Source organism: Pangasianodon hypophthalmus, chromosome 20, assembly GCF_027358585.1.
Source record: "Pangasianodon hypophthalmus isolate fPanHyp1 chromosome 20, fPanHyp1.pri, whole genome shotgun sequence".
In the NCBI taxonomy this organism is placed as follows: domain Eukaryota; kingdom Metazoa; phylum Chordata; class Actinopteri; order Siluriformes; family Pangasiidae; genus Pangasianodon; species Pangasianodon hypophthalmus.
Genome location: NC_069729.1, coordinates 16,018,739 through 16,038,323, shown reverse-complemented (window position 1 = coordinate 16,038,323; position 19,585 = coordinate 16,018,739). Strand labels below are relative to the sequence as shown.

At 36.8% G+C, this 19,585-nt stretch overlaps 1 protein-coding gene across 1 annotated transcript in view; it reads left to right on the top strand.

Moving 5' to 3' along the window:
- LOC113538091 (metabotropic glutamate receptor 7) overlaps positions 1 to 19,585 on the top strand; it is a 213,846-nt gene that overhangs the window by 141,300 nt on the left and 52,961 nt on the right. The window contains exons 6-7 of the mRNA XM_026932924.3: positions 3,010 to 3,210; positions 11,108 to 11,247. Coding sequence (XP_026788725.2) covers positions 3,010 to 3,210; positions 11,108 to 11,247 — 341 coding nt within the window. The remainder of the gene's footprint in view (positions 1 to 3,009; positions 3,211 to 11,107; positions 11,248 to 19,585) is intronic.

Below are 19,585 nucleotides of genomic sequence, written 5' to 3'. Positions count from 1 at the left end.
AGGCCACAGAACTTCCCTGACGAGAAGCCCATATCAAAGTGCATGTCCTTAGCTTGATGGTGCTGTCAGGATCCAGAATATGATTCACCACAGGACTTAACCTTGCCCTATGATAGCGTCTCTGCAGCAGTATTCTGAGTTCAGATGCAGTGATTAAGTTGCCTGGCATATGCTTTGGGGAAGTCTCTTTACTGTAGGCCAGCTGGCGAGACTCCCCAAGGAGGCTAGGGAGACTTCGGAGGGCAAGCAGTGTCAAGGCGGGAGTGCACTGCGACTAATTTGTGGAAGATTGGAAAGAAAATTACAAAAAAATTTAACAAATAAAAAGGTGGAATTTGCTGCTTGGAAGCTGAGTTATACCTCGGCTGTGCCATGGGCAATCTTGCTCTAATCTCCCTAAGGATGCAATTTGCAGTGATCACTATTCTTATTCCTCTATCAATAGGAAACAAGTGTTTTGAAAAAATATATATATATACTAGTCTTTATTCTATTAGACTGCTGTTTCATTTATATGCCACATAGAAGTGACCTACATAGAAATATTTGGAGATTAGAGGAAAAAATCAGTTAATAGAATCTAACAGACGTCAGTGTGTGAGTTCCTTCAGTTATTGGCACCCTGTGGTACAGGAGGACGTAAAAGAAAATCAAAAAATCATAATAATAAATAGATCATGATAAGAAATTGCACTGTTTGAAAAAGCCTTTTGTGAATAACACAATAACTGTGTCTGTATCAGTGCAACACTAGGGGAAGAGAAGTGAGCAACTGGGGAAGATTAAAAGCATTTTAATTAAGTCCCGATAAGCCTCAGTTCTTCTGCTGGTTCTTTTTGATCGTGTCATAGATAATAGCCCAAACCTACTGAGACTTCTCAACACTTTAGATCTTGTCTGATACACCAACTGGATCTTAGTGAATATTTAAAACTTCTTGATGAGTGCCGAACAGAGACGAGTTTTGGCCATATTCTGGCATTTTACTTACATGCCATTAAATACAGTTATACACTCAGCGACCACTGAAACTCAGTTGAAAATTAGAAAACCATCAGCTGGTCTTTTTCAATCTCAAGCTCTCTAGTTTCGATGAGCCTGTGCCTACTGTAGCCTGAGATTCCAGTTGGCTGACAGGACTGGAACCTGATGTGGTCTTCTGTTACGGTCACCCATCTACCTCAAGGTTTTGTGCATTCTGAAATGCTTTTCTGCTCACCACGGTTGTAAAGAATGGTCATTTGAGTTACGGTACCCTTCCTGTCAGCTCGAACCAGTCAGACCATTCTCCTCTGGTCTCACCAACAAGGCAATTCAATGCATTTTATTGCATGTACACTATATGTCCACATGTATGTGGACACCTGACCATCATACCCATATGTGCATCTTGAACATCCCATTGCAAAGTTTGTCCCCCCGTTGCTGTTTATGGAAAGGCTTTCCACTAGATTTTAGAGCATGGCTTAGGGAATTTGCTCATTCAGCCACAAGAGCATTAGTGAGGTCAGGCAGTGATGTAGGGTGAGGAGGCATTCCAATTCATCCCATAGGGTTCTGTGCAGGTCACACCAACCTTGGCAAACCATGTCTTCATGGAGCTCACGTTGTGCACAGGGGGATTGTCATGCTGGAACAGGTTTGGCCCCTTTAGTTCCAGTGAAGGCAAATTGTAATGCTACAGCATACAAAGTCGTTCTAGACAATTGTGTGTCAACAATTTGGGGAAAGCCCACATATGGGTGTGATGGCCAGGGTTCCGCATACTTTTGGCCATATAGTGTACTTCTCAAAATAAATTATTAACATATGGTTTAATGTGGGGCATACACTGTATAATTTTAACCCACTGACTAATTTTAACCCAGTGGCCAAATCACCCTTTAGAATAGGACCAGATTTTAGCTGTGAGAAGATCTGCGATGTCTGATTATTTGGCCCAAATGATCTTCAATGGAGCTGACATGTTACAGATTTTCGTTAGCTATTTTGTTAGAGCAGTTTTACAGACCACCTTGGGTTACCTTGGGTTGATGAGAATGGGCAGAGGACAGGCGTGACGCAGCAGGAGCCTTTTATAGCTTGAGGTCAGATGATGACATTGCTATTTGTACAGTGCAGGGAAACAAGCATACGTAACCTTGATTATAAATGTGTTTATACATTTCTATCAGTTGTTATGAAGGGCTTTGATAGGTTTCATGTTGCGTTATGGACAAACGGTTTAAGGCAGTTTTTTTTAAACAACAGATAGCATAATCATAATCATAATCATTGCCAGTTGATTGCTGACATTTATACAATGTGTTTATGCAAATGAGGCTCAGTCTAATTAAATATGCATACATTTGCATACTTAATAAAACTAAAAAATCTAGTCTTTTGATGTTGTCAGAATTATTATGTTCATTCATTTCACTGTAAAGACACTCTCAAGTTAAAGTGAAAGACTTTTACAGAAAACTTTGTTGGCAAATCATTTCTTTATTGTGTAATCCATTAAATACCATCTATACATTCTTATAAAATATTTTATGCCCTCTTTAGTGTAAAAATGGGGAAAATAAAATAAATCCAAAATTACAAACATTTTCAGAAATTCCTCTGCTATATCCTTCTAAATAGGGATAGGACTGTGCATTTTGAGTCCTATAAACATTTTATGAATGCAGGTCATCTAGAAAGTAGCTTTTTGGCTCTGAATATAGAAAAAAAATGTTTTTGAGGAAAAAAAACCAGTTCTCGTTAGTGGGGTTTATAAAGGAAACATGGATACCAGGAAACATGGATATCAGGAAATGGTTTTTCAAGGATATACAGTATGACATAAAGTGATTATGAAGTGGGCAGTGCTTTTTTAAAGTTTCAGATAATGTGCTGGTTGTGAGTGGAAAAAAACACTGAAATCTGTTTGATATTTCTGTCACTACTGTTAAAAAAAGAAATGTCAGGTATTCAATTTATCCAAAAATCAGAAAAATTAAGTTTTTGTGTCTTTTTACCCTTTAGGCCAGGAACGGATAGGAATCGACTCCAAGTATGAGCAGGAGGGGAAGGTGCAGTTTGTAATCGACGCAGTGTACGCCATGGCACATGCGCTACACAACATGCACAAAGATTTGTGTCCTGAGCAGTCGGGTGTCTGCTCTGAGATGGAAGCTGCCGGTGGCAAGAAGCTGCTCAAATACATCCGCAACATCAACTTCAATGGTAAGTAAATAAATAAATCTCCATGGCACAAAGAACTTCATGCGGTGAGACAGGAACAAAAGCACAGGGTACTCTAATGACATACAGAGTGCTTTAGTTCATCACAAGTCAGCCTCGTAATCTTGAATGCAAAATGTTTTGAATCAGATTTGCCCAATGAACCATTATCCTTGCCACTGCTACTAAATTTTTTTTGCAGTCTATTATTACAGGTCTATGTAGACAAAATATTTTCATCATAGAAAATATGTAGACAAAATATTTTCATCATAGAAAATATGTAGACAAAATATTTTCATCATGATTATTTTCATCATAGAAAATATATTGTCTAGAAAACTTATTTTGTCTATTAACCCGCAAAAATACACAAACCTTTAAAGCAAAATAAGAAGACTCACTTAAGGATCGTGTTATCACGCTACAGAAGCACTCTTTATTATACTTGGCCACTGCTGGAATAAGGCTTAGTAATTATTAAAGTAGGTTTATATCAGAACATGCTTATGTAATTGGCATGTAGCCCAATGAACTGTGCTCTTACTTAATGATATGTTACACAAGATATTCACTCAAGCACTCATTCTAAAGGCTATATTTAGCATTGGCAACACCAGTCCAAAAGTTGTGTATAGTTCACTCCACCAAGCTTGCCCGAAAGTGTCTGAGATGGGGTTTTTCAGTAGCATCTGGATCCCCCCACCACACACACACACACACACACACACACACACACACAAAAAATGTCTTGCTGTCAAATGTAATACTATGTTAAAATGAAAAATAAAAAAACAAGACTACTATGATGATATAAGAGCAAGCCTTACAAAAATACACTATACTAACATATATATATATATATATATATATATATATATATATATATATATATATATATATATATATATAGTATAGTTTGTGGACATCTGACCATATTATATTGTAATAAGTGCACATTTTATCACTGTTTTAATTTGCTATTTTGATTTGTTAAATTAAATTAAAGTTTTCCCCCTCAGTTTAAGTTCATTCATAACTTTATCCATAAAAAATTGGTCCCTAAGATGAACAGTGTCTCTAGTTAAGATGCTGTCACCTCATGGATGATACTATTAATCAATAGTGTTACATTTATATATTTAATACATAGTGTTTTGAATGTATTTACAGTGCAAAACATCAATTTCACATATTGTGGTAAAATCAAACTGTCAGACAATGATGCTTTACTTAATACTGCACAAGATAAATGGGACAAAATCCAAAGTCTGAATATCATTGTGAGAAATTTTGTTATTAGCTCCTGATAATATGCACTTAACTCAACTCTGATACAGGTCTAAGTTACTTATAGTTCATGTTGCAAATAAAGAATGAAGCAAAATCCTGCTAGAATAAAATACTTCACGTTTTGTCGCCAAAGCTCAGATTAAAGTGCAACTCTGATATATTAAAGTAAATGTAAAAGATTTTTTTTTTCGTGCTATGGCATGTTACTTCCTACATGGAACAGATCTTTCTCTGCTCTTTTAATATAATTCACCAAGCTCTCAATGGTGTTCATTTGCTGTTCAACTGCCTGTGAAGTTGCTCTCCCGGTAAGCAAAGACATCTCCTATTAGTTGTACCAACAAATAAAGCCGAATGTAATGAATGTGTCTCGATAGTCCCAGTCTCATTTTCTGAAGCACACATACGATCTTTATGAGTGATGGTCCATCCAGGGCTAGAGGGAATACAAGAACACTGCAGGCTATAGACCTGCATAAACAACACATGCAAAGCATTAGACTGGATATCTTAACCCTTGGATTAGATTTACAACATGATTTGAAAGCAATATACCAGCAAACGAAATTAACAACGCAGTAAGTATGGCAACTTTAAAAGCTGGTATTATCTATTATACGTCATCAGCATTCAGTATTGATTGTAATGAGGACAGTTACACAGTATGGAGCACAATAACACACATGAACAATCTCAACTAACAAATAAATCAGGTTCTAACAAGCAGGAAATTATGTATGGATAAAGTTGTGAGAAAAACTACAAACTGCAACATTCGTTTTCTTATGATTTGGCTTTGTAACAGTTATTTGCGTATTTGCAACAATCATGTTAATATTCCAAAGCAAAGGTTGGCTAACAAGCAGGAAAATAAATGCCAGGGTGATCCATACTCAAACAGGAGCTAGGGATAATACAGGAATAACACAGCTCAAAACTGACAAATGCATATCTGCTATATTCTTACCCTATACACTACATACAGTATGTACAGTCAGGCCCATAAGTATTTGGACAGTGACACAATTTTCGTAATGTTGCCTCTGTACACCACCACAGTAGATTTGAAATGAATTCAAGGGGTTTAACAAAAATACTGCATGAACGGTTTAGGAATTACAGCTATTTTTTTTACATAATCCCTCCATTTTCACAGGTTGAAAAGTAATTGGACAAAGTAACAATCATAAATATTAAAATTATTTTTAATACTTGGATGCAAATCATTTGCAGTCAATGACTGACTGAAATCTGGAACCCATGGACATCCACAAATGCTGAGTTTTCTCCCTTGAGCTGCTTTGTCAGGCCTTTACTGCATTGCCGCCTTCAGTTGCTGCTTGTTTGTGAGTCTTTCTGCCTTCAGTTTTGTTCTCAGTAAATGAAAAGAATGCTCAGTTGGGTTAAGGTCAGGTGACTGACTCGGCCATTTAAGAACATTTCATTTCTTTGCCTTAAGAAGCTCTTGAGTTGCTTTCGTGGTACGTTTTGGGTCATTATCCATCTGTACTATGAAGTTCTGTCCTATGAGGTTTGCAGCATTTGACTGAATCTGAGCAGAAAGTAGCTTTATACACTTCAGAATTCATCCTGTTACTTCTATCAGCAGCAAATTGAGAAATTTCATTTGATAATTCATATTCACACATTTTTCTTCTTCTTCTTCTTCTTTTTTTTTTTTTTTTTTTTAACCAAATGCAGTCAATCGCCCAGAACTTGTTTGGTGCCCATTATTTGGTTCTCTAAATTTGCGTTGGAGCTTCGAGGGTAATGTACATAGCAAGTCATATTTATTTATTTATTTATTTATTTATTTATTTATTTAATTATTCTATAAACATCTGCCTCAAAATGCATCTAGTTCTTTATTATTGACAATGACAATTTGTCTAGCAACAGCTTTCATTTCTGAAATGCTGCTTTTCTATTTATCCATGAGTTATTTACTCTTAAGTGATGAAACAATCCTGCACACAGATGTGGAGAAAAATCATTCTCTTGAAGTTGGCCAGTTGTCATTTTTACCCAGCTTTCAAAGGGTTCTTCAAAACTGTAGCCTCGAGCAAGATCACGAAACAGCTGGGCAAACTCAGTGCATACTAATAAACCTTGATGTATGTAGAAGGTCCAACACTAAAACATATCTCTTGTAAGATTAACATCTTAGTATCTTAATATACGGTCATAGGAACAATGCATGGAATGTACAATGATGTCAGTAATTAGTTTCTGCTTATAGCACGCAACCAAAATGATTTTTGTTCCATTTTCTGGTTCCATTTTATCTGCTGTTCTTTTCGGATCAGTGAGACCTTGTGCCATTTTATGAAGAAGAAGAGATATTACAGTTTAGTGACTTCCTTCCCCATAAAAGAACTTATTCAGTTCAAAATCCTCCTTATCATATATAAAGCAGTTAATATTCTTGTTCCCTTCTTTCTGACTCTTCTTTCCCTCCCATCCCCTTCACAGTCTGAGATATTTCTTTTCATATTTCATTTCATATTTCATTTCACTGTCCCTTCACTGTTCACTGGTTAAACTATTTTCTACAGAACTCCTCCTTTTCTACATTCCTGTAAAGTCTGACAGTCCCACATATTAACTGGCCTTAAGTTGGTGAAGGATTTGTGTGTGTAGAAACACAAGCAAATTTTATAAAACCTGAAAAAAAAAACCATGACATTTATTAATATGGTGATGTTTATGCCAATAAATTCATTTTGCACCCACAGTGTGAGTTACTAAGCCTGAAAAGCAATAACATTCACAAAGCAGCACAACTGAAAAGCAGGTATTATATTTGCGAAAATCTGTTTTTGCTAGTTGAAGACAGAATTGCACCATTTACTAGGTAATAATAAAACATTTATTTAAAAAATATGCTCCAGTATCTCAAAATAATCAAAACATTTCTTAAAATTATGAATATTATCACAGCCGTTGTTGATAATAAGGTTTTTGCAGCATTGTGGTTTTAATTTTAATTATCTGAGTATTTCCATAGACATCTGGATGCTGAATTATTGGCAAAGAGTTCTATTTTTATTTCATCTTTTGTTCCAAAAGAGTTCTTATTTGTCCAAATGCTTGTGTGGAAATTTTAGGCACGAGTCTCTGTATTTATTTTTTTAGCAAAGGAGCTGCATGGTGTGTAGGTTTTGATTGTGGAACTTTTGTTCCTGCTGCTTTCAGGTCATCCTGCAACTCCTTTCAAGTGACTGATGGCTTCTCTCTTACTTTCCTAATCATTATTCTGAGAGCATATTGTGAAATCTTGTGTGGCGCACATGTCCAGATTCCATGAACTTTTCTCCTGTATATTATCAAGCCAGTTGCAGTGACAGGGATGTTTAAGGTTTTTACTCTGGCCCTGTAGTTTTTCCCTGTCGACTGATTAATATTGCTGTCCGTGAGAACTATATGAAGCTCCTTCACCCTTACCATGACTGCTACTTGTTGCGTGAAATCTTCCCAACCAATGACAACGTGTTTTATAATGACAACGTGCAATTTTTTTGCAGCATGTATATCTAAAATTTGATTTATTTTTATATAACCTTGTCATATACTGTATATTTTTAACATAGTGTCCAAATACTTGGACATGTTTTTATTTATGCTTATGTGTACATACTTTTTTGTTCATATTTATAAGTAGAAAGTCAAAAGACTTTACAGTATGGGTGTTAATCTGCACTGGAAGTATATTAAATAATAAAAGCAGAAGTGTGTGAAAACGTATTTCCCCTCACTGTATAAACAAACAAAAAAAACACATTTAATAATAATAATAATAATAATAATAGTAATAATAAATTTCTCTATATCAATAATTTTTCATTCTTTCTTTTTTTTTAACCACACAAACTATAAAGTTGCACATACGTTGCTCTCTTTCGGCTCTCCAGTTTATGTGACAGAAATGCTCGCTGCTTCCACTATTTCTCTTCTTGTGGCTCGTGGTCTCTCTCGCTCTCAGTACCTGTTCTAATGTAACATGAATATCTCTCCCTCACAGCGATCACGAAGCTAAATTGCACCTTCAAAATGCTCGTGGCGTTCCACGTAACCAGGCTAGTTAACAGGGACGTCGTGAAAGGCTTTGAAGCTGCAATTTAGCTGCGTGATTGCTGACAAAGAGTTCTTGAGAAGAATAGTTACCTCTTTGCAGGCTCCTTGTCACTCTGACTCTTGTGAGCATTTGGTAGGAGCGAGACACTCTGTGCATCCATTTTCTCTTGCCTCAGGTTCTCTGACTAAAAGCTGAAACTGCAGCAGGTGGCACTACAGTGCGGGGATAATGAAGTGCAAAAAGCTCAGCAGCAGATTGCCCAGCCCTCATGGCTCAGTGTGGCACAGCCATTTCATTCTTGTGTAGCGATTCAGAATCATGCCTTAATCGCTTCTTGGCCTTCATGGGTTTTTTTTTTATTGATTTATTTATTTATTTATTTTACCCCTGAGAGAATTGTTTTTCCGAGGAGGAAAAATGCTGCACATTCTTTTTTTGCACTGGCTTTTTTTGGAAATGGTCGACATAAACAACAATGGCTGCAGTGATAAGACAGGGATAGACTGTCACATTTTTGGCTAACAGAGCAGGTGGAGACGCGTGAACAGCGAGAGATTTGTCAGCTTGTACAACTCATTAAAGGAAAGCTTTGGCGAAAAAAACCTAATTTACACAATTCTCATTTATCCCAAAGTAGTCAAACAGCCAAGACGTGTTTGATGTCCAACATTTGCTTTTGTAATTTGTACAAGGCTTATGCACCTACAAGGCTTATGCAGATAAAAGTTGTGGAAGTCTATCTCACTCCAAATTGTATCTGTAAATATATACTTTAAAAGAAAGGTGCCAGAAAAGGTTCATTGCTAAAAAAAATCATGGACAGAAATTCCATTTAGGAAACCAATATACCTCCTTAGACAACCAGAAGAACGCTTTCTAGTGCGTGACCAAATCTTTACATACATGAATATTATCTATGTAATTTAATTTAAATACTGTACCCTGAAACATGTTATGTTTATATGAATATATTTGTGATCTCCTAAGCAGCTCTGGTGCTAATTTGTTGGCTGGGGCTGTATTTACATTATTTTTGTGAGAGGTTAGTAGCTGTGAGTCACACTGATATCACGGGAGGACATTGTTATTGGACAGAAATCCAATAAGAAATCCAACATAGAATAGTGGTAATGTTGATGCAAATGTTATACTCAGTGGTTCAGAATGCAGTGCAGTTACATGATACAGTTACGTGACTCCGATAAAGAGTCGACTTCGCTAGTTAGCAGAGTTGACAGTGGGGTTGATGGTGGTATGAGCAGGAAAAAAGTTGAAGCATTGGAAGTTGATCTGTTTGAGCAGTGTACAGATAAGGAGGTGAGATAGCTGGGCAGACTAAAGGACTAAAGCGCTGCTGCATCACTCTTAGGTAGAGATAAGGCAAGAGCTAAATTCCAGTGCACTATGGTCAACAAGAGAGCTGTGAAAAAGCTCATGCTTTTTTAATAGTTAAATTATTAGTAATTGATAAGAGTCTCAGGCAAGCCTTTAAAAAAAGGGACAAGGAGACAGATATCAGACAGGATGGGCAAGAGGGTAAATGATCAAACTCTATACAATAGATTGCTATAAGCTGCCCAATAATATCACAGTGTTTATATATACAGAAATTTCTTAATTTTCTGAGTAACATTGGTCTGAGTGCGAGTCTGAGAACATTAGTGAAGAACTGGGTGCAGTTTAAGCAGATGTTTATGAGACAACATGCTTGTAAACTACCTTGTAATGGCTCATTGTTGGCACATTGCCAGCAGACACATAAAAAATCGAAACATCAGGCATCAAACATGTCTTGGTCGATTGACTAAATGTAGTACAAGTAAAAAGTTGGGTAAATTAGATTTTTTTGCACATCTCTTCCTTTATATATAATGCAATAATACATTGATCAATGAACTTAATACATTTTAATCTCCATTAAAAAATGCCTCGAGCGCTCTAACAGTGTGAACTTAACATCCAAGGAGGCTCCAAGCTCTGCGAGCTGTTCACGCTTCTACAAGTGCAACTAATAAAGAGTGCAGAAGAGAAACATTCATCTATATTCAGCTGAAGTAAAAAGAGTGACCTTATCATTGTCATTTGTTTTGTTCAGAACCAACAGCTTTTCCAAAGAAGCAGACAAGGGACCTGAATGAGTGTCAGGCCCAAACTCCTCACCCAAGGGCTCCTTGATCTTTTTATTCCAAACCACAACAAAAGAACACTTCTTCTATTGAGAATAGTCAATAGATGTACCTTGAGCTAGCAATAGCCTGCATAATAGCCTAGCAATAACAGAACAAGGAAAGATCAGCGAGTGCAGATTTTGACTCTGTCCCTTTCTCTGCTGAGAAAACGGTTTGCGATTGTCTTTAAAAGCATGTGGAGGAATGTGAAAACAGAACAGCGTGGGCCACATATAAATTTCCCTGCTCAATTGGGTCTCCATACTTTCTCATCCAAGTCTAATCTTCCGTGCTGAATTCATACCGTGGTAATCATTATCACCAAAATAAATCAATGTTGCCTTTTGATTTTTTTTTCCTTCAGGAAGTGCTGGAACTTCTGTGACGTTCAACCAGAACGGAGATGCGCCAGGCCGCTATGATCTCTTTCAGTACCAGATCAACAATAGCAGCTCTCCGAGTTATAGAGTGATCGGACAGTGGACAGAATCACTCCAGCTTAATGTAAGTACACTCTATTGAGGTAGTTTGCTCTTTAAAAATGACCTCAACCTCCTAGTCATAAATTCTGCTGTTACTTTGCACATCTAAAGTCTAAACAATTATAAAATGCAACTACTTATGCTTATACTTCTACACTGTCTATGATGTTTGCATTGCCATACAGGAATACACACTATTTATGAGTAGGGCCTCCCTTTGCTCTCGAAATAGCCTCAATTCTTCATGGCGTGGATTCCACAAGACTTTGGAAACATTGCTTTGAGATTCTGGTCCATGTTGACTTGATTACATCAAATAATTCCTGAAGAATTTTCAGGTGCACTTTCATGCTGCAAATCTCCTGTTCTACCACATCCCAAAGGGGGTTCTATTGGATTCAGATCCAGTGACTGGGAAGGCCACTGAAGAACTTTGATCTCATTGCCATGTTCATGAAACCAGTTTGAGACGACTTTTGCTTTGTGACTCGGTGCATTATCATGCTGGAAGTAGCCATTAGAAGATGGGTAAATTGTGGCCATGAAGGGATGCACATGGTCAACAACAATACTGAAATAGGCTGTGGCATTCAAGCGTTTGCAGAACTGCCACTCACTGGGTGTTTTTTGTCTTTATTGCATCATTCTGAGTAAACTCTAGAGACTGTTGTGCGTGAAAATCCCAGGAGATCAGCAGTTATAGAAACACTCAAACCAGCCCATGTGGCACCAACAATCATGCCATGGTCAAAATCACTGAGATCACATTTGTTCCCCATTCTGAGGGTTGATGTGAACATTACCCAAAGCTGCTGGCCTGCATCTGCATGATTTTATGCACTGCACTGCTGCCACATGATTGGCTGATGGGATAGCGTGTCCCTTTGATTTCTTTAAATGTTTAAGCCTTGTGGTGCTTGATGGGCTGCATCAGGTGTGGCAGATAACCAAATAATGACTAAACTTTTAAGAAATAAAACTTCCCAGAAGATATCTTTGGAAAATGTTGTACTCCCAGACATGTGTTAGTTTGAATTTCCCTGAATTTCCCTGTTTCTAGCTTTTCACCAAACAGTTCACTGCAGCGAAAGTAAACCAGCAGGAGCTCTCAGGAGTGCATTTGTTTAATTCTTGCTAATTTTCTGACCATGGATTTGTTCTTAAGAACATTAAAAGCTTAATATTTGCCATTTTGGGCTTGGCCCATTTTTTTTTTTTTTTGCCCAGGAGTGTATATATAAATCACCTCGCATCACCGTAAATGACCATATTGTAGATTTGTTAATGTATACGTAGAGCATCCAGTAAGGATGTTGCAATTCAATTTTGTTGTACTTGAGCAATGACAATAAATTTATTCTTTATTCTATTTTATTTTAAAAGGAACTGATTACCAGAGGAGGTTTAGCAGTTGCAAAAAAAAGTACTTGCAATGCATCTTACTATTGGAATGTTCAAATTACTATTCAAACTGTGCCTATTAAATGTACTCTGTGAGGAGCACATTGCACTTCATAAGCCACTGTGACATAGTGGAAATGGTCAACCGCAGAGCTGTCAAGAAGCTCAGGATTAAAGAGGAAATCCAACTTTAGTAACAAAGAGATAAATGTGTTGATAAGGAACATAAATTATGGCTCTTCTGTCAGAACAGTTAAATGGGGTGGAGAGCATTAATATGATATGGCTGATATGCTGTTTAATTCCTAGTTGACTTTACATTAGTGAATAGACTGCTAAGTAAGGAGTAAAAGACAATGGGACGTGCTGTTACAGAAAAAAATAATCAACAATTTATAACTGTTTTATTTGTCTTATGCCACAGTGACTTGCCAATGATTACCATTTTTAAAAAATTTAATAATGAACTATAGATCTTATTTCTTATCCATTTATAGTTATATTTAATGTTGTGGAACATCCACAAAACAAGTTGTCACGTACATTATAGCAGTTATAAACAGTCTTTCTTACACAAGCCTCTATTGTGAAGACTTTCTTATACCTGAAAACTTAGTGACTGTTACAATTGCTGACACTGGAGACTCCTTTCAGAATGCTTCATCATATCAGTATGTTTTTGACTCATTTGCTACTAAAAAATGATAAAACATTAGAATAAATGCATTACTACCATCAGGGATGCTGTAATAGAAAATGAATCAACACCTTCTGACCAATCAGAATCAAGAATTCTTAAGTTTTAAAGTCTTAAGTGGATGGATTCTATGCTTTACTGTGAACAGATTTGCATTAAAGCAAAAAATAAAATCAATACCAGCCATAAATTAAGCAGCGACATTTCTCTCTCCTGATGGGGCCAAGCACTAAATAATTCACTTTAATTATCCATAATATGCACCATATGTGGGAGCTTTGTGGTCTTTCGTTGATACAGTGACGACTAGACGTTCTCTTCTGGTTATTAAAATTCGTCAAGCATTTCAAGACAGTCTGGAATATCCTCAGAAAGCACTGGCAAATCTTTTATAATGAACTGTGCCATTACTTTTCCATACTGATTGAGATCCAAAGTGCATAACAGCGAATGCAGATTTGCTTCATTTAGATTTACTGCAATTAGCTGTCAAAAAGAATGTGTTAGTAAATAAGGTTCATTTGCAATGATTTAATGGATAAAATAAAATTTCAGTGCCATCCTATTATTATTCTTGGTCCAAGGCTTTGATTTATGGACTGCAGCTACGATTTGTCATGTAACTCATCAATATTTTGGCTGCTTTCACTAAACTTAAAGAGAACATAAATATGGCTTGTTTTTGCCACAATACATTATTCATTGACAGTTTTTTTTTCCAGAACACTAGGATTATTGTTTAGTAATATGCCATTTTTCAATAAAAGGTTTTATATAATTATGCAAACAAACTGAATTTATGTATATATTCAATGTAAATGGCTGTTCAAGAAGCGCATGTGCATTATTACATTATTTCTTAGCATTGTCACGCCAATGCAAGAATCCACCGAGCACTACTTCCCAGAAGACACTGCGGCATACAAACACTGGCAAGATCACACTCACTGAGTACTGACAAGGCACTCCTGTTTCCAATCACTCCTGCACCCTGTATATACGGACTTTCACAATGACTTCTTGCGAAGTAATGCTCGGTGTACACTTACCTGACTTACCAAGCCTTTGTTTATGTGGCTGCTATCCTGGTTTTTTTTTGATCTGGCTTTGTTTGTTGGTTTTTGCATTTTGGATTCTGCCTCTGAATTGCTGTTTGCTGATCTCCTGACTTTCTGCCTGCCCCTGTTTTCGAGTTTGCTTAACATTTCGGATTTGTCTGCCAGTTTTAATAAACTTTCAGACTGCAGTTTCATCCGTCTCCGTCTCCATCTCCATCTCCGTCGCATGACAGGCATATAGAAGCAAAAGAACAAAAAATATATAATTGATCACAATTGTTTGCGTGACCATTTATCATTGTACAAAAGTTCATAATTGTGACAAGCCTAAGGAATGACTAGCTGGGACTAGCTTAGGGGCAGGGTTAATGATTGTAACTTTTTGTATGATCCCAAAATATTCTGACCAAATTTTTCATGAAGTATGTTGATGCATTTTGGATGTATTTTTTTGGTCATAGCATTTTCTTACATTAAACAGTATTTAATTATGTAAGAAAAATAAATAATCACCTCCACCAAGGACAATTCACCGCCAAGCTGCCAGAGGGCACCTTCTTGCATATATTGAACTCTTTCTTCGTTTATTCCCCTCATTTCTCCCTGGATTATTGTCTTTAGATAAGTTCTATGTTTTCTCATTTTGGTTGCTTGGTGTCTGTTGATGTTAATAGTCTGTTGTTGCTGTTGCCCATCTAATGCTTCATGCCGTGTCTTTATTTTGTGCACTAGTTCTTGAGTAGCTCAGTGTTCAAACTACGGCTTCTTGTCAAGGAGGTGGTGTGATGAGCCAGACATGAAGTAAAGTCTGTGACCACCCTGAAGTTGATTATTTTCCTATTACAGCATGTCTCAAAATGTTTTATTCCTCTGATACCATAGCAACTTACCAACTATTAACATTTTTAATTTATTAACGAAGGACATGTACTTTTATCCATTTATAGTTACCTCTAATATTGTGGAACATCCATGAAACAGAGTCATTCCATCAGCCTCTCTTTTTTGTCTCTCTCTTGAAGTTAATAGGACAAAAAAACACAGCTTGCCAAGTTACCAAGAAACAAGAAAGCTCAAAAGCCTGGCAGAAAACTTACTGAGTGTTAGTGCTGACACTGGAGACTCCTTCCATAAATGTTAAATAAATGTGTTCTTGCAGAAGGTTTCATCATGTCAGAAATAAAGTTTTATAATTCTTTGTTAAATAACAGCATGTTTTTTAACCATTTATTATCAGGCTCTGATTATGTAGATCATCCACCATACAAGTGCCTGTGAATGAGCTGTTGCTATAGAAACAATAATATATTATGACTAGCACATTAATATAAATGTGTGATTTGAATTATTGTCAGTTATTGTCAGAGCTGCTGTTACAGGAAATTAATCAACACCTTGTGACTAATCGGAATTGAGAATTCAACAGAGCTGTGGCAAAAAGTCTTTTTTTTAAAAAAAAAAAAAAGCACATCACTGTTCATTATCTTATGTTTATTTTTACAGCACATCACCCCTTCAGAGTTCATTTTAATCACCTGCAGATGCATCGATCGCTAATTACTATGAGAGCAGGCATGTCCCAGTTCTGCTCTGCCTCATGTTATTGATCATACACACGTCCGGATTAATGCTAGGCAACGCTGTCATTCAGATGACAAAGAACAGATGCAGGAAAGAGGTTCATGTTTGCCTCCCTGTCAAATACAAATAGTGTGTAAATCTCCTGTGAAGCACAGGGCACTGTAATGCATGTCAACATGGCTAAAATCATTCTACCATTATTAGGTTGAGCTGGTTCATCAAATCGACAGGTGCTGCAAAGGATTCCTCCCTCGGATCAGTCAAATAAGAGCTTTCAGGAAAGCTGGGGTAATTTACAATCAGGAGGATTTAAGCGTGACACTCTTTATCCATCAATATTGCTAGAATTTTGGAATATACCTTATTTGTATTGAGCTAGCCCATTAAGACTGTCTCTCAAGCACTAGCAGCTAATTTGCTGCCTTGTTTGGGCCTGTATCTGCATGATTTTATGCACTGCACTGCTGCCACATGATTGGCAGCTAAAGTTATACGCTTTATTGTATAATTTTCTTTGGACAAACTAGATTTTTTCAACTATAAACAACAGAATTAAAATTGCCTTGGCTTATATTTTGAATGTAGACCCATATCTTGTGTTCATTTAGCAAGAATTTCAAGGTGGCTGTAATATCCTCAGGAAGCACTGGCTAATTATTTTTACTGAGGCTTTACTAAGTCATACAAATTGAAATGTATATATTGTACATAACATGGATTTAGTTATTGGGATGAATTTAATCAATATTGCACCATCTTTGAAAGCAAGAATGAAGAGATGCATAATTTGGTCTGCAAGGAACGACATGAAAGTAAATAAAATCCAGTGTTTGCTGTCTGGACTAGCAGGCGTATCAGTATAGAGTTGACCTTTAGGTTATTCGTGGAAAATGCTCATTGCATGCTGGTCCATTGTCTGCAACACAATAGTAGTTACTAATGTAAAGGGTTATATACTGTATGTCAACTGAATTCGAAGTGTCAGATTTTTTATATAGTACATAATATTTATTAAAAAAATTATAAATTATGAACAAATATAAATAAATCATATTTCAATTATACTGTATATATATATATATATATATATATATATAAGGCGATAGTCTTATAGAGGGTGATAGTCATGGTCATGTGTCATTGTCATGAGTTTTTATTGAAATTTCATATGTAAGCACTTGGAAATGTTTACAATCAAATTCATTTCAAGTTCATAGCTGTAAAAGGAAAAGCATACTACTGGTCCATTGTGTTCTATAGGCACTTCTAATATTACCAGTAGACGTCCATAACTCCTAAACTAAAGGGTGAATTAGACAAAAAAGAATCAATGAAATTCTGTTCAATTGGTAAGAAGTAACATAAAAATGATTTCTTGCACAAGTCATTCATTGTGTGCCTGTTAAAGGGCTAACTACTTAATATTCATGCATTCGTACGGCATTTCTGGTATTCGCTGAGATTCAGGGTGTTTTATTTACGTGTCTGTGAAGAGAGGTGACAGAGACAGAGAAGACAGAGAACGCACCCTGTCTGTTTTCTTTATTCTACAAAAGCACAGCATTTTGTTGTTATTATGAGTGTATACAAATAAAAGGAGATCCTTTACAGATTCGAAGGATGTATTGCTCTTATCTGTACGATCAAAACTGACAGAGTAATTTAAGTTCTTTTCGGCGTTATCAGGAGAAGATGCCACAAAACGCGCCGGCGCGTTGGTCGACCCCAGAGGGTTAAGTGTTTATCTGAATTTGGTCTGGTGTCTTCCTCAATGCTGCCTCATCAATACAGTATTCTATACATAACAATCTATACAGTGAATAGTGAATGATTGAGTAAGTGAATGATTTCAGACTAGATTTTAGTTACTTTTAGTTGCAAGTAAGACTGGTACTGTGTTTAGTACATTCTCCCATCTTAGCATGTCTCAGCCTTTTTTTTTTTTGCTAGAAAGTAGAGAACAATCACATTTAATATTAGGAGTGTGTTGCTTCTATTCACGCAAGCGTATCGTTTGTCAGAAGCCAGTTCTTCTCTAGGCCTTGGCAAACTCATAAATGGATTTGGCTTGCTTTGTGGGAATCAGGCACTGCATGGCACTGTATCTAGCTAAAGAGAGAGATAGGGAGAGAGAGAGAGAGAGAGAGAGAGAGAGAAAGAGGGAGAGAGAAGATTCACGTCTCTTGGATGCTATTGAGTCACAGATGAGGAGGCATGTTCAAGGATCGCCCCCGGCTCCCATAGCAAATGTCATTTGTGCATCACGCATTCCTTTTCCCCCTGCCGAGTAAATCTGCAAAATGGCAAGAGGGTTCAGCTAACACTCAGGTGACGCTCGAAACATGTGTGAACTTTGGCAGTGTCGGCATTTTATGAAAAAAAACCAAAGCTCCTGTCCTCCGTTGCAGAAAATTGTCCCTGGACTCCTGAGCACAGATAGCCACGGAAGGTCACATTGTAATGAGCTGTGCTTGGAGTGTCAGGGACAGAGGAATAAAAATAAATAAATGAAATCACTCCTCTAGGCACATTAGAAGATAACTACGGCATGGTTGTCGCGTTGATCTCGCTTGCTTACTGGGTTCATGATAAGAACCAGCGCTGAATCCATTCCCAGGAGACAAATACAGTGACTAATGGTGAGCTGGGTCATTACAGAATTCATCGGGATGCTTAATAGCAGCTGGGGATGTGCAAGATATTCTGATGTGTTTTCTGCTTGCTGCAGAGACTTTAATAATTAAACAGGTACCACACTTGGTGAAACGTTGCATTTTATAAAACGAAAAGTCTTGGAATTTAAAATAGGGGAGCATTACATTGCAGGTTGTTTTATGTATTCTTTATTATCTACAGCTTGTCCCATTGATCATGTCGCACTAAAGAGCTGCGTTTTTATTTTATTTATTTATTTTTTTAATTGAATTCACATTAGGCAAGTTATCCATGAAATGAGGCAGATGTGCTGGATCAACAGTTTACTTACTCCATTTCAGTCAAATGTCAAACTCGTGAGAAGTCAAATGGAAACCTATAGAGACGTGACCTTTAAGATGGTCATGTCATTATCATCAGCAAGAGATGATTGATCATGAATGCACAACAGGGGTGTAACCGAATACACTTCAGAGTTATTCAGAAGAAACAGATGATATCTTCTAAACAAATACAAACACAGATACGAATAGGAGATGGATTATCGTTTTTAATTATTATTTTTATTATAATAGTAGTAGTAGTAGTAGTATTAACATGAACATACAGCATTCATCCTTAGTAACTGCCTGATCAGGGTCATGGTAGGTTACTAGTTTGTTTATATTTTTGGAAATAACATACTAAAATTGTTAGAAAATTTCACAGACAGGTCCAAACAAACCTAATAACTGCACAAGCAGGGTTTTACAAACAAATCCTACGCATGTGTCTTGTTGAGACCAATCAGTTATGAACTTGAGTGATGTAGCTGAGGTTGAGGAACTGTCAGAGTCAGAATTCACAGAACTGACAATACCGGCATTTCTTCCTCTGAGTTTTTCCAGTGTTTTCCAGTTTTTCAGTATTAAAACAGAATCCTGGAATGAGAAAAAGAATACTAGAAAACCCTGATGTGAGAACCTGAG